The following is a 15,332-nucleotide window of genomic DNA, read 5'->3' on the forward strand; positions in this document are numbered from 1 at the left end:
TCTCTATACTCTCTAGATTTAATCTCTCCTGTTTAAACTCACATTATACATTGATTGTATCATTCTCATACTATTTCTCTCCATGCAACACATGTCCTCAACCCTCACTGGATGGGGATAAGGGTGGGAGAGACTTTTTTTTTTTTTTTTTCGGAAAACAATTTATTTTAACTCTCTTCCTATCCAGGCATTCCTGATACATCATAATGTTACTGAGGCTGCCTCACCAACTGAACTGCAAGAACGCATACGAGACCTTCTCAAGGAAAATCCTAATCTCTCTGAAGCCGTAAGTACAGATGCTTCATTGTCTTTGTTTTAATCTATTATCATATGACTGGAATGATGAAACGTTTCTGAATTTTTAAGGTGAGGATTGGTTATTCGTATTATTTGGATTCTTCGGAGTACTGTTCTCATCTTGAGTGTCATTTTCACGTTTCAGATGATGTGAACTGTATACAGCAATAAGTAAAAACAATACGTATACAATAACATATAAATATATATATACTAGCATTTCAGCCCGGCATTGCCCGGGTGTTTGGAGGTGTATGCTGAGCAAAAAAAAAAAAAAGAGTAAATTTTTTTTTAATTTGACCCCTATTATGACCCTTTAAAATTTATAGTTTCAGGCTCAAATCACTTTATTAAGTTAGATCCAGGTTCAAGGAACCTATATCTAAAATTTCAAGTGTCTAGACCCAAAATTGTCGGAGGAGTTTGGTAGAGTTCTTAAAGGTCAAATCGTTGAAATTTGACCCCTTAACAGCCAAATTTCTGGCTGACACCCGTCACATCGATTTTCCCAAATCTCAGTACCCGGTATTTCAAATTTCGAGTCTATAGACTAAAAATTGACAGAGTTATTGCGTAGGGAAATGTACACAGACAGACAGACAGACACGTACGTTCACTTTTATAGATATATAGATATACACACACACACAGACAGTAATATATAGTCTTAATAATTAGTAATAGTGATATTTACAACTGGAAATAAAATTATGTTTATACAGTAATAAATAAAAACAATACGTATACAGTAACATATATATATATATATATATATATATATATATATATATATATATATATATATGTATAGGAAATTTATTACTGTGAGTCCAGAATGAGTTTACATATTGTTTCAGCTAGAGGAAAAGCCTTAAAAAGAAGAGGAAATATCCGACTAGCTTTGTCAGAATTCTAGTCCGTTTTTTTCACCACTGGTAAATAAATATATATATATATATATATACACACACACACACACACACACAGTAATATATAGTCATAATAATTAGTAATAAATAGTGATATTTACAACTAGAAATAAAATTACATTTAAGGCTCTTAAAATTCATGCTAGAACTGTCTGCAAGGGCCCGTGGCACAGTGGTTAATGTACTTGGAAAAATCAATTGTAAAAGGGATATTCTTCTGAAGGTTGAAGGTTCAATTCTCAGTGTGGACGATCTAAAAATACAATTACAAATTACTTGGGACCTCTATCCAGTCATGGCTGATGGAACAAGAGCATGCTACCTCTGTGAATTAAATAAAGGGTTCCGTTTGAAATTCCATCCAAATTCCCGAGTTCGATAGAAACATTCCTGAGTTTGACAAGATCCACTTAAAGAAGGTCAGAGGTTACATTGATCGAAATTCAAGATGAGAACAGTCGTCCAAAGAATCCAAATAATATGAATGTGATGATGAATTTTCGTTATCAATTTTAATTCTCAAACTCATTTCCTCATTTTGTTTACTCTGTTTTGCCTTCCAGGTTTCTTTAGGTATCTTGCGTCAAGTTCTGCAACCATCGGTCTGGATGTCTTTTCTCCAGATTAAACTCCAAACCTTAACATGACCTGTACCCTTTAACCAACGTCTGAATAGTCTCAGCCACATATCCTATCTTGAATAATTTAGTGTGAAGAAATATTTCGAAATGAATTTATATTACAAATGAAAAAGATCAAAATAATTATTACAAAAACGTTTGTTTCTTTTTAACAATAATTTTCACATTACAATCAGTTACAGCATTTACCAAACGAGATTCCCCAGAAGTGTAAGAGTATCACAAAAGTCCTCATATACTTAACAAGAACAAGTGAAATAATGCACCTTTTAATTCATATAGCTTAATATATTCTTGGTTATTGTAATATAGACATCATCATATCTAATAATAAAAAAATACAATCATTGGGAATATATTTAGTGATGTCTGCAATTGACAAATATTAATTTTTCTCTATTTCTTTTTTTTATGAGTTGACATTGTGTTTATTTGTGTCATTTTCGTAACTCTCACTTCTTAGTTTTTAGTCTGATTTTGACCAAAGTTAACACTCTTAGCCTAACATCACAAGTGTATTTGAGATATTTTATCACCACACAAGCAAAAGGGCTCAGCATATAAAAATCAATAGTAGGTTTTTTGATAAGACAGTCATTTTCGACATTAATATTTCTGTTTAAAGCACAATTGAACCATGAACTTTTGCATTTGAAACTTAAATTCAAGCCATTATATATAAATAATTTTAAAGAATCAACAATATGTTCTCTGCTGTGCAACGTAGGCTTCAATCCATTTTGGACTAAGTCACTGCAGGGAGACATATGAAGCTTCCTTCCGGTGCATTGTGGTGGGTCCCCAACTAGAGCAAGCAATCAATCACTTTGATTGAAAAACATGATTTCCTTGATTTCGATGACAATAAAAGTATTGAAAGTGTGGGACATTTGATTTTAATTCGATCCTGAGCAATGTTGGGTCTCCTATATATTAGTCTTCATTATAGATTGGAGGACATATTTATGTGTGTGTGTGTGTGCGTTAAATATAGTATGTGGATTTTGATTTCTGTGATGATCATTATAGAACGATATATTGTTTCTTTCTCGCATGTCTTCACCACTTGAAATGATTTCATCTGAAGATTAGAAAAAGGCACATGTTTTACTCACTAACTTTTGCATGATGAAAGTATGGACATTTATTTTATACACCTTGGTCTTTATTATAGAGTTAAGGATAAGTATTATAACATACCAAAGGGTCATTAAAAACTTGTTGCAAATCTGATTTGTTCTTTTGTCTTGTAAATGTCTTCTAATTTCTTTTTGTTTTGTTTTTTTCTTGTTTTTTTTCTTTTGTTTTATAAATGTCTTATTTTTTTGTGTTTTTTTTTTTTTTTTGTAGCATTTTCTCAGTTACCTGAACAACGCTCGTGTGAAGGAGTTCTGTACAGCCTCGCACAACCTTTACCATTATTTTGATCGTTATGTCCTGCCATCAACTGACTTAACTGGCGTCCAACAGTTTAAGACGAAGGACAGCACGGACGATGTCAACAGACGATGTGCGGCTTTGAACTTGGCAGCATTGCACTTTAATTTTGGACACAAGTATGTCACATTCATGACAATATAGTTATTATAAATTTTGTAAATTGGATTACTTAAGGGGAACAGCTCATCAAGAATTTGTTCACATTGGACTTTAAGACGGCCATATTGTAGTCAGTTAGAAAGCAGGAAAATGGAAAAGAGTTCCACAGGTGTGCAGTTCATAGAAAGAAGCTTTGTTCATGGAATCTACGTTTAGGTTTAGGCACAGATAAAGAGTGGGGGAAATTATTGATAGTGTTTTCAGCTAGACGAGTGTTTCTTGTGAATGTTTAATGAAGGGAGGACCATAACTTGGAATTCAGATGAGCACTAGCCATGAAAATAATGATCTCTTCTGTGAGAAAGAAGTTGCAGGGAAGAGAAAAGGGCATCCCCTACTAGACTACAAAGTCTATTTTGAACTCTGTCAAGGCAGGATAAGTCTTTCTAGCAACTCCTGGAAACAATACTCCATCCTTGGACGTACCTGGATTTATATAGGTAAAGAATTACATCAGCAGGTAGATATATACTGGATCGATAAAAGGATCTACTGGATCAATAGAAGAATCACACCATTTTTCCAGTGACCTTGGCAACGGATTTGATGTACGTGTTCTATTTAAGATCAGGAGTAAAGGTAAGCCCAGAAGCTTGTCAAAACCTGGAGCCTCCCCAAAACGAGAGCCATTCATTTCAATTAATGCCAGATGAGGATTAGAACATTGATGATGTAAAGATAAAAGCTTGGTTTTAGATGCATTAAAAGTAACTAGCCACTTTTTCCCCATTGTACCACATGTTCAAGATCAGAGGAGAGAGAACTTAGTCATTTACGGTCTTTGATGTGCAGTCATAGATGGTAGTGTTGTCAGTATAAATGTCCACGCATGATCTAAGGATGTGAATTTGAAGATCATGGATGTAAATCAGGAAGAGAGTTGAACCCAGGATGGACCCCTGAGGACGCCAGTATTAATACTGTAAGCTTCTGATTTCTGCCCATCAACCACTACTCTTATGAACCTATCAGAGAGAAATGATTTAATAATTGAGAGCACATTCCAGCTATACCGTAGCTGGAGATCTTGTGAAGTAGACTTTTGTGCTATACCCTATCAAAGGCCTTTGATATGTCCAGAGCAATTGCCCTGGCAGGAAGCCTCAGTCGAGAGATTCGCTAATCCTATGAGATATAACGGTAAGCACATCCGCTGTAGATCTTGCAGAACGGAAACCATATTGTGTGTCACTAAGGTTATATTTGCTGAGGTGGTTGACTACTTTTCTATTTAACACAGATTCTAGCAACTTACTCATGATGCACAGAAGGCTTATTGGTCTGTACCGGGAGGGAGATGACCGATCACCTAATTTCTTAAAATACAGGGCATACTGATGAGATTTTTCAGCGTGTTGGGAAGCAATTCTCCTTAAATAGCTTTGTAAGTATGGGAGCTAGTTCTGCTTGAAGCTTTTTCAGCACTATAATTGGAATGCCACTAAAATGTGCTTATTGTGTCACAGTATTGATAAATATGGTAACTTTTATACAAATTTATTTTCAAAAAGATGAGTAAATCAAAGAAATGTATTTGCCTAAGAAAACTTTGTTTTTATTTCACAATCAATATTGGCGTATAAGTAATTCTCTTGCCATCATAATGAAGGGAAATCCATTATCATTGACATTTCTGAATTTTATCGACTTGCTAAATATTTGTCTACAAAATAAAAACAATATTCCTGAACAGAACTATTTATTTAATTAAAATCAAAACAATCGGTGAATTAGAAAAATAAAACGATAACAAATTATGTGGTTATAGTTAGCTAACATACTTCCTAACTTCTGATGTGGCTGCTACCGGAAGCAGTCACAAAGCAAATTGGTTCCTTCATTTTTATTGTTCTTCAGTATTTCTATTATGAAGTGATTTATTGAACTTATTTACTTAAAGATTTTTAAATATGTTTTCAATAATTCTTTAAAAAGAAAAGTGCAGAAATATTACATATGAATGAGTCCCCTGTGGAATTTCCACAGGTCCCGCTATTAGTTAATTAATGAATTATCTTTTTGCACAGCAATATGAAAATTACTTCTAAGATTACGTTTACATAAGCAATATATAAATTAGGGTGCTGTTGTGTAAACTTGAAATGAACTGTTTTATGTCACCATTAGCGCAAGAAATAAATCCAATTTTTGCGGTTAATTAAAATTGTGTTTTTCATTCTTTCTAACCATCTATCCAATAATTCGATTTGTCTTCAATACAATAGACAAACTAGTTTTCTATTTTATTAAAACAAAAATTATATTTGAATGTGTGTACATTATTTTTATATCTTTTTTTCTTTTGCAATATTTTCAATGTAAATGTCTTGATGTATTTTTCTAGAGAGCAGGCTTTAGCAGCATTGAGGGAAGCCATTCGGATGGCTCAGGAAACCAATGACCATATATGTCTGCAGCATGCGTTAGTAAGTCTGAACTTGCTTTCTTTTTTTTTCTTTTTTTTGTTCTTTTACTTTCAAAAACTAATCATTTTGTTGCCCATTTTTTCTATTTTTGATTCTTCTCTAGAATTCCCTAAAAAAGAAAAACATGGTATCATGTATGTAACCATGACAGAAAGAAAATAGCATACACCAAATATCATGTAAATTGATCAAATAGTTTTCTTTTTAAATAAGAAAATAAAATTTTATCGTTAGACTATGAGAGACAATCTCGAATGCTATCTTGAAAACAGTCTGAAGGAAGAACGGAGATAATTCCAAATAATTCAAACTTGTGAGTTTAAAAAGGTCATTCTTAACACGATGAGAGGTAAGCATTGGAAAAACTCAAATTTGCTTAAAGATGATTTTTCTAAAACTACTTAATCAATTTACAGGATTTTTGGTACGGGTACATCATAAAAATTATTTTTGTATGTGTGTGGGGGGAGTCTGTACAACAATGCTTTGATGATGACGGCAAAATTTGATCAGTACACGTCTGTTTCTCGTCAGTAAAACTCCTTTTTTGTTCAAACTTAACAATTTTGTTTTTATTTAGCCTGTATTCTTTTCTGAATACTGATTTCCGATGGCACCCAGGTTGCATTTTTTTTTTTTTTAACAACCTAACACCAGGTACCCTGCTAGTTACAATATAAATCTCGGAAGTTTAAATTATCGGATTATCTCCCTTTGTTTTGTTTTTAGATTGTTTTCAAAATGGCAAAAAACAAGACAACCACTCGCTACTCTTCTGTTACTTATAAAATTTGATTTTCTTATTTAAAAATAAAACTACTTGACCAATTTACATGATTTTTGGAATATGATTTCATTTTGTCACGTGTATGTACATACAGATTTTTCTTTATTTTTGTTTTTGATATAGTAGAAACTCTGGCCAAGAACCAAAAGTGTATGTATATGTTTTTTCAAACTTAAGAGAAAAGGCATTGTTTTTTAATAAGTTTATAAAAACAGTGAACTGCAGTTAGCACAGAGACTTATCCTTCTGTTCTGTTTTTAGTTCAGCGTAGTAGGGTAACAAGTCAGTACTTTGATTTTTAAACGATTCCTTTACTCATTTCTTTTCTAGACGGAATTGCCAAGAATGGATGATTTTTTTTTTCCATAATTAGATTGGTTATCATTATGATTATCAACACCAAGAACATTTCTTACCAACTGAATAGATAATTTCCTCAAAATATATTTTTATCAGAATGGTTTCCACTTAGTCTTTGTAATTTCAATTAGTCTTTCTAATTAGAATAGAATTCTCTTTGCAACCGGTAATATAAACAAATATAGAAAATTAATTTCCTTAACTTAACAGTGACATCAGATGGGAAAGATTGCTGGCTACTGTACAAGTAGTTTGGTTTTGAATTTCAGCTCGAAACACTTACCATGTCTAGCTACCGTGAGAAGCTGTAATATAGTGAAACAGTTTTCTATGACTATAAAAAGTCCATTTTTCTAAGTTATTTTCTTGCTAAATAGAAACTGTTGTTACAATTTTCACATGGGTGTATTCACATCCATGATAAACAAGTAATGACTGACATTTTCTAATTTTATCTTCTAGGTTTGGCTTCATAGATTGGCCGATGAAGGAAGTGCGGAGACAGCAAAACTCATGAAACGGCAAATTTCACTCCCGGTAAGACTTTTTTTTTTTCTTTACTTTCATCGTTTTACCTGAAACCATGCAGTGATATTGTCTTACAAGGGTTTTATTTATATTACTTATAAATCCATTGCCAAGATCGCTGGAAAAATGGATCATTCTACTGCTCCAGTAGATATCTCACTACTGATGCAATCTTCTATCTGTATAAGAGCCAAGTACGTCCTAAAATATAGTACTGTTGCTACATCTGGGAAGGAGCTGCTCAGTACGTCTTATCCTGCCTTGATAGTTAAAAACTGGTTTCATAACCTTGTAGGTGATGCTCTTTTCTCTTCCCTGCCACTTCTTTCCTACGAAAGAGACGTTGCGAACCTGTCTATGTTCTATCATTATTTTCATGGCTAGTGCTTGTCTGAGCTCTAATCTGTGGTCCCCCCCCTTGCCAAATTTTCACAAAAACAACTCGATTACCTACAACCATTATCAATAATTTCCTCCCACTCTCTATTTGTGCCTAAATCTAAATGCAGATTCCATGAAGAAAGGTTTTTTTTCCTAGAACTGCCCAGCTAATTACAATATCTATCCTTGAAATCTAAGTTCTTATTGAGCCGTCCCCTTAAATAATCTAAATTCTCCCCCATCTAGACCATAAATAATTACTACACTATCATCTTAACATTCATTAACCCTTATTCTTGAGTGGCCTTCGGGCCTTGATAAGTGGTGACTCCTTTGTAAAAAAAAAAAAAATGGTCCTTTAGTTTAGCCATTATTCTTACATTCATACAGAATGGACCAATAAGATGTGGGATTTAAACATTGCATTTCGGTTGCCATTCACAATGTAGTTTCGCATTATCATCATTATAAAACTCTACTACTGTATTAAATACTAATGAAATAATATCTTATGAGCATGGTTTCCACTTAGTCTTTGTAATTTGTAATCTTCTTATTCAGCTATAGACAGATTTCCATGGCTTGCACAGGTCATCACTTATCAAAGCCAGAGGCCACTCAGGGATAAGAGGTAATTAGTGTAAGGGGCTACCTGTTGGCCATGGGTGGCGACCTGTAATGACTCAGAAAAGGATCCTGGTGGCTGAGCAACTGATATCTAGGGAAATTAAAGATATCAGTTGCAACACTCCACTTTGGCTTCCTACAAGGCTAGACGGGTGGTCGGAGGGGGCCGATCTGATCAATCAGCTAGTTACGTCAAGCCCTAACACATCTACTTTTCTATCAATTTCCTCTAAACTGTAACAAATACAGTTCTACCCTGTACTACTATAAACTATATACATATTTTCCCCTCTTTTCCATGTGTTAGAAGGCGGTGGTTAGGGTCAAATGTGCCAAATGATTAAAGTCATGACATGGCTGTATAGTGCCGGAAGTTATCACAAATGACTTGTATTGTTTAACTAAAGGATTATGGGTGTTCATGGCTCCAATTTGGAACATGTATACTGTTTATGTAGCCCTGGCATGACAAGGCAAATGGTTTTCCCCCCTTAACATGCCCCAATATTGGACTCCGAGGTAGGTGGGGAGCATAAACAATGAATTTCAAATATATATATATATATATATATATATATATACTCCTATAAATTCGTGTTTCTTTTGTGTGTATTGATATTCATATTAAAAACCCTCTTTTCTATTTATTTAAAAAGAAAATACCATTTTCTTATATAATGCTTGAGGAATTTGGGATCTACGCACTTGAAATTTTAGATATAGGTTCCTTGGACATGGATCTAACTTAATAACTTGATTTGAGCCCAAAACAATAAATTTTAAGGGGTCATAATAGGGGTCAAAGTTTTTTAAAAATTGACCTCTGCGATCTCTTCCAAATTACTCAGACAATTTCTGGTCTAAATATTTGAAATTTTACATAAAGGCTATTCAGAGATAGGGCAAGCTTTTTTATCAGTTTGGGTCGAAAATTTTTAGTTACCAATATAAAAATGTATGTATGTATGTCTGTTTGCATGTCTACCTTAAACTTTCAATAGAGGCGACGGATATTACCAAAATCAGTATCATTTTAAAGTTCAACCTTTCATACGACAAATATCGAAAAATTGGCTAAAAACATTAATATCTTCCTCTTCAACTAGGCACTTTTCTACAGAGGGGGGGGGGTCACTTTTTTCGCTGATATTTTTTTAAGTTATCCTCTCCTTTAGATTGTCTAGCCTTAATTTTAAAAAATGTCACTTCCAGTTTGATGGTGGTCGTAACTGCATAAACGTTAGGTTTTACCCCGTTCTTTTCCTCCTTTGTGGTACGGGTTCGAGCCTGCCTTCCTACTACCACTTTTTTTTTTTTTTTTTTTTTTTTTTTTGCTTAACACACACGTTCAAACACCCGGGCAATGCCGGGCTGAAATGCTAGTATATATATATATGGCCAAGTATGAAAACTCCAAGCGCCAACATGTCGACTTCGATAGTTCAGATAATGAACTACATCAAACATCCTCAAAATTTATTCTATTGGAATCCACTGAAGAAACCAAAATAACTGACTTATTGTTTATTATACATAAAATTATATCTACATATATTACCCCCAAAAATGTAAAAACTTTAAAAAATAAAACCCTACTGGTGGAAGTGGAAAGAGAAAAACATGCCACTTTTCTCCTAGGAATGAAAACTTTCCACAACATAAATATCAAAACTTATCCACACAAGAATCTGAATACATCCAAAGGTGTAGTAAAATCGAAAGACCTATCAATGTGCACTACTGAAGAGATAACAAAAGAACTTAAAAACCAAGGAGTAATAAACGTTAAAAGAATTACAATAAAAAAGGAGAATCAGACTATACATACGAACACTTACATTATGCAGTTCGATAGACCCACTATCCCAAAAGAATCAAAATTGGGTTCAACATTAAAAAAGTTGAACCCTTTATACCAAACCCACTTCGGTGCTTTAAATGCTAAAAGTTTGGGCACCATGAGTATGCATGTAAGGGACGAGCAGTGTGCGACAAATGTGGCCAGAGAGATCCAGACCACACTGTCAATGACTGCAATCTTGATTGCAAATGTGCAAATTATAGAGAAAACCATCCGGTTTATGCTGGAACATGCAGAATCTGGAAGAAAGAAAAGGAAGTAGTGCCAATAAAACATACCAAAAACATTTCCTTCCTCGAAACCAGGAAAATAGTAGATGGATACATGAAGGAAAAGACGTACTCTCAAGTCACCTCAAGTTTTCTATCATCCAACATCACTAACCAAGACTCCAAATACGAAATACTAATAAACAAATTGTTACAATTGGGACTAAACGACTGACCCAAATTTATAAACAAAATCAAACCAAACATATCAAAAATTAATCATCCCATTAAATCATCAACTAATGTTACCAATAAAACAAATTCTCAACCAAAATCAGAACCTCCAAGAAAACAAAGTCAATCAAAAGAAAGACCACAAAAATCATCAGTACGTCGTGCAGATGCTGAAAAAGACGAAATTAAAGAAAAACAAAATCAGTTAAAAGAAAGACCACACAGGTCACCAATACGTCTTCCCCGTGGTGAAAAAAACACACTTGAAAAACAAACAAAAAATACATCTACTAAAAAACAAAATAATATAAAGAAATTACCACAAACAGAAGCCACTACTACTACAAATAGATTTACGGAATTAGAAGACCTAGAAACTGAAGTTACTCCTCAAACCAAAATAAAATCCTCATGAATTACAAGAAAATCCAATGGAATTGCCATGGATTGAAGGCAAATTACAATGGAATTTTATTATTGCAAACCAAATTTAATCCTTTTTGCGATAACCCTTATCCCTGAGTGGCTTCCGGGCCTTGATAAGTGGTGATCACTGTGTAAAAAAAAAAAAAAAAAAAAAATCTCCAGGAAACCTTCCTTAAGAATGAGGACAATTTGAATATAAAACACTAATATAATTATATTCATAATACAGGACTTAATACTGTAACCCTTTTCCCCCTCTCATTGCAAAACCAAATCATATTCTGCAAGGCAGAGAACAAAAATGACAAAATCCACTATAAAACAACCAAATCAAAAGCTATGAACTAACGATTGAAAATACAAGGAGTTTGAAGTATAAAAATCTCATAAAATAACTGGATACAACATCGAATACTATCCCCAAAATAACTGGATTCGGCATTAAATAACCCACAAAGTGTTGATATGCAGTTAAAAAAAAAAATTAGTGTAAGGAAGTCAATTGGACAATATCATAGTTATCATTAGCAGTGGAAATTTGGTAAATTGGATTATTTAAGGGGAACGACTCATCTTAAAGTCTGTTAATGTTTACAAAATACATGCTGAGCGATTGAGTAATCAAATCCATTTCTGCCCATCGTTTCAAATCATCTTATAGTATTGTTCATCAATTCAATTGACAATCTCAATCCTTCTCCTCAAGTGGCTTTTGGGGCCTTCATAAATCATGACATATTTTTATTTACTAAAAAATCTGTTTTTTTTTTTGTTTTTTTTTTTCTTTCAGGGTCTGGCATCACTTAGCATTCAATCCCTTGCGAAATATAATGCTTTTGCAAAGATGAAGCCAGCAAAGTAAGTACACCTGCCTATGTAATAATTTCTTTGGAAGATTTTGTGATTTTTTTTTTTTTTTTCACCCTCTTAGGTGGTTCATTTTGTTAAGAATAATTAATTATAGATAAATCTTTGGAAGAAACTATCTTGCTGGGAATTACAAATTTAGAATACTTAATTTATTTGGATCAAATAGATTTTAGGCACTCCAGAATGGGCAACGACTGAAAGGATACATACTTTGTTTTTACAATATCGCATTATTATAAAAGGGGCTGTTATTTACAAAACATAATTTTATTTTCAAGAACAGTTTAATTTACAAAACATTTATTTTGTAAAGTTTGGAGATTTATAGACAATGTTTATACAGTAAACATTTTAGTTCACAAAAACTTTATATGCCTGTTAGGTTTTAAAAAAAAAAAAAGGCTTTGCATTCATAAAAAATCTAAGATTTTTACAGTAAAACAACTCCTACACTTAAAAAAATATTTTTTAATACAATGCAATATTTTTTTAATTCATCAATTATCTCCCAAATCGCATTCGTAGATCATTCGTAAACATTTATGCAGACAGCACCACAATCTATCACAGCACTTCAAAGGCCAACAATAGCCAATATCTTTCTGATTCTCTCTCTTCTGATTATGATCGCATGGTGCAATGAGAGAAAAAGGTGGCTATTTAATTTTAATGCATCTAAAACCAACCTTCCCTCTTTTCATCATAATCGCGCTGCCCTCCACCTAGTCCCAATTGAAATGAATAGCTCTCATCTTGGGGAAGCACCATGTCTTTGACAAGCTTCTAAGACTGACCATCACTCCTGATCTGAAATGGAACACATACATCAAATCCGTTGCCAAGATCTCTGGAAAAATGATTGGATCATTCTATCGCTCCAGTAGATATCTTACTGCTGATGCAACCCTCTATCTGTATAAGAGCCAAGTATGTCCTAGGATCGAGTACTATTGGCACATCTGGGCAGGAACTGCTCGGCGGCCCTATCTTGCCTTGATAGAGTTCAAAATTGACTTCAAAACTTAATAGGTGATGCCCTTTTCTCTTCCCTGCAACCTCTTTCCTATAAGAGACGTTGCGAGCCTGTCTCTGCTCTATCGTTATTTTCATGGCAAGTGCTCGTCTGAGCTCCAATTTATGCCCCCCTTGCCAAAGTTTCACAAAAAAAAACACTTGACTAGCTACAACCACTATCAACAATTTCTATTTGTGCCTAAATCTAAATGAAGATTCCATGAACAAAGTTTCTTTCCTAGAACTGCCAGCCTGTGGCATAATCCAAATTCTCCCCAATTTACATTATTAATGGTTACTACACTACCACCTTGCATTCATTAACCATTATTCTCGAGCTGCCTTTGAGCCTTTATAAGTGGTAACTCCCTTGTAAAAAAAAAAAAAGAAAATTCTTTTTGCCGTAAAAATTTAATACAGGGTGTTGGAGAGCAATTTGCTTATTTGGGATATCAATTATTAATTAATAAGCAAGTTATTCTGCCACACCCTGTATTGGAGTAAAACTGGATAAGTGCGAAAAGTAGTTTTATTTACAAAACTTTTTATTTACAAAACTTTTTATTTACAATCAAAATAAACAAACAGAGCAAACAAATATTTAAAAAAAATGAATACCAAAGATGTCTAGAGACGGTGTTGCACAATTTGAAAAAAGATTTTTTTAAATATTTTGGTTTTATAAAAAAATTAATTTTTAAAAATAAAACTTTATGTATCTTTTAGGTTAAAAAACTGTTGTACACCAAAATTGATTCAAATTCATCTATTTTTGTTTTTCTAAAATAAAATTTGATTGGTAAATGATTTCTAGCTGGTATAACTATGATGACTGTGTGCTGAATTATTGGCCATTGACCATAATGTGAGCAGAAAATAACTGACAAGATATTTTGCCATTAAAATCTGTTTTCCTTTCTTTTTTTTTGTTTTAAAAAGTACTTGATTAATCTGCATAATTTTTTGTGTTCTGACTTTTTTCAACCTAATGCATGATAAAAATTGTTTGCAGCTTTTAATATTGAATAAGGGCCAAAAATAGTTTTTTTTTTTTTTTTTTTTTTTCAAAAGATTTTATTGAATCAAAATATATAAATAAATGAAATAAAAAAATATTTAAAAAACTTAAAATAAAAAAAAATGTTGCTGTTGTACTGTTTAAAAAAAAAGATTTTTAAAATAAATATTAGATTAAACAAATTTTTTTATCACGAATGACAAAACTGGAAGTCAAAAGTAAAAAATGTGCCCTTTTTGTTTTTGCTTATTCTGGAGTCTCTCAAATCTATTTGATCCAGTTAATTTCTGGGTGCTTGTTCAAAGTTCCCTTGATATAAAAAAAATTCTGTATGATGGAGGTAGCAATGACGGAAAGAATATATTGTATTCCAAAAATCAAGTAAATTGATCAAGTAATTTTATTTTTATTTTTAAAAAAATCATTCCAAAGTAATTAATGCAAATTTGTAAGGCATTACAAGATTGAAAAACACAATAATTTGTAAGGCATTACAAGATTGAAAAACACAATAATTTGTAAGGCATTACAAGATTGAAAAACACAATAATTTGTAAGGCATTACAAGATTGAAAAACACAATAATTTGTAAGGCATTACAAGATTGAAAAACAATAATTTGTAAGGCATTACAAGATTGAAAAACACAATAATTTGTAAGGCATTACAAGATTGAAAAACACAATAATTTGTAAGGCATTACAAGATTGAAAAACACAATAATTTGTAAGGCATTACAAGATTGAAAAACACAATAATTTGTAAGGCATTACAAGATTGAAAAACACAATAATTTGTAAGGCATTACAAGATTGAAAAACACAATAATTTGTAAGGCATTACAAGATTGAAAAACACAATAATTTGTAAGGCATTACAAGATTGAAAAACACAATAAGTTCCTAGACTTTTCCTATTGGCACTTTTATTGATAGTACATGAAACTCTATTCCCCTTCAAAGTAATCTCTTCCGGTTGCAGTGCACTTGTTGTACCATTCAAACAACTTTTGGTAGGGCTCATAGAAGTCGTCTTGTGTGAGCGTGTCAATGACCCTCATCGCAGCCTCTTTCATCTCCTCAATTGTCTCATAACGACAATGTCTAAGGTTTCTCTTGAGCT

The 15,332-nt window shown here is 32.8% G+C and overlaps 1 protein-coding gene across 2 annotated transcripts in view; it reads left to right on the forward strand.

Annotated features, from left to right (window-relative positions):
- The window catches only part of LOC145254742 (anaphase-promoting complex subunit 5-like), a 66,291-nt gene that overhangs the window by 30,438 nt on the left and 20,521 nt on the right, over window positions 1–15,332 (forward strand). For both annotated transcript variants that reach the window (XM_080113481.1, XM_080113480.1), the window contains 5 exons: window positions 188–289; window positions 3,221–3,426; window positions 5,814–5,895; window positions 7,505–7,579; window positions 12,099–12,166. In XM_080113481.1, the coding sequence (XP_079969607.1) occupies window positions 188–289; window positions 3,221–3,426; window positions 5,814–5,895; window positions 7,505–7,579; window positions 12,099–12,166 (533 nt within the window). The remainder of the gene's footprint in view (window positions 1–187; window positions 290–3,220; window positions 3,427–5,813; window positions 5,896–7,504; window positions 7,580–12,098; window positions 12,167–15,332) is intronic.

Source organism: Euprymna scolopes, chromosome 30 (assembly GCF_053919585.1).
Source record: "Euprymna scolopes isolate OS-2025 chromosome 30, ASM5391958v1, whole genome shotgun sequence".
Lineage (NCBI taxonomy): Eukaryota > Metazoa > Mollusca > Cephalopoda > Sepiida > Sepiolidae > Euprymna > Euprymna scolopes.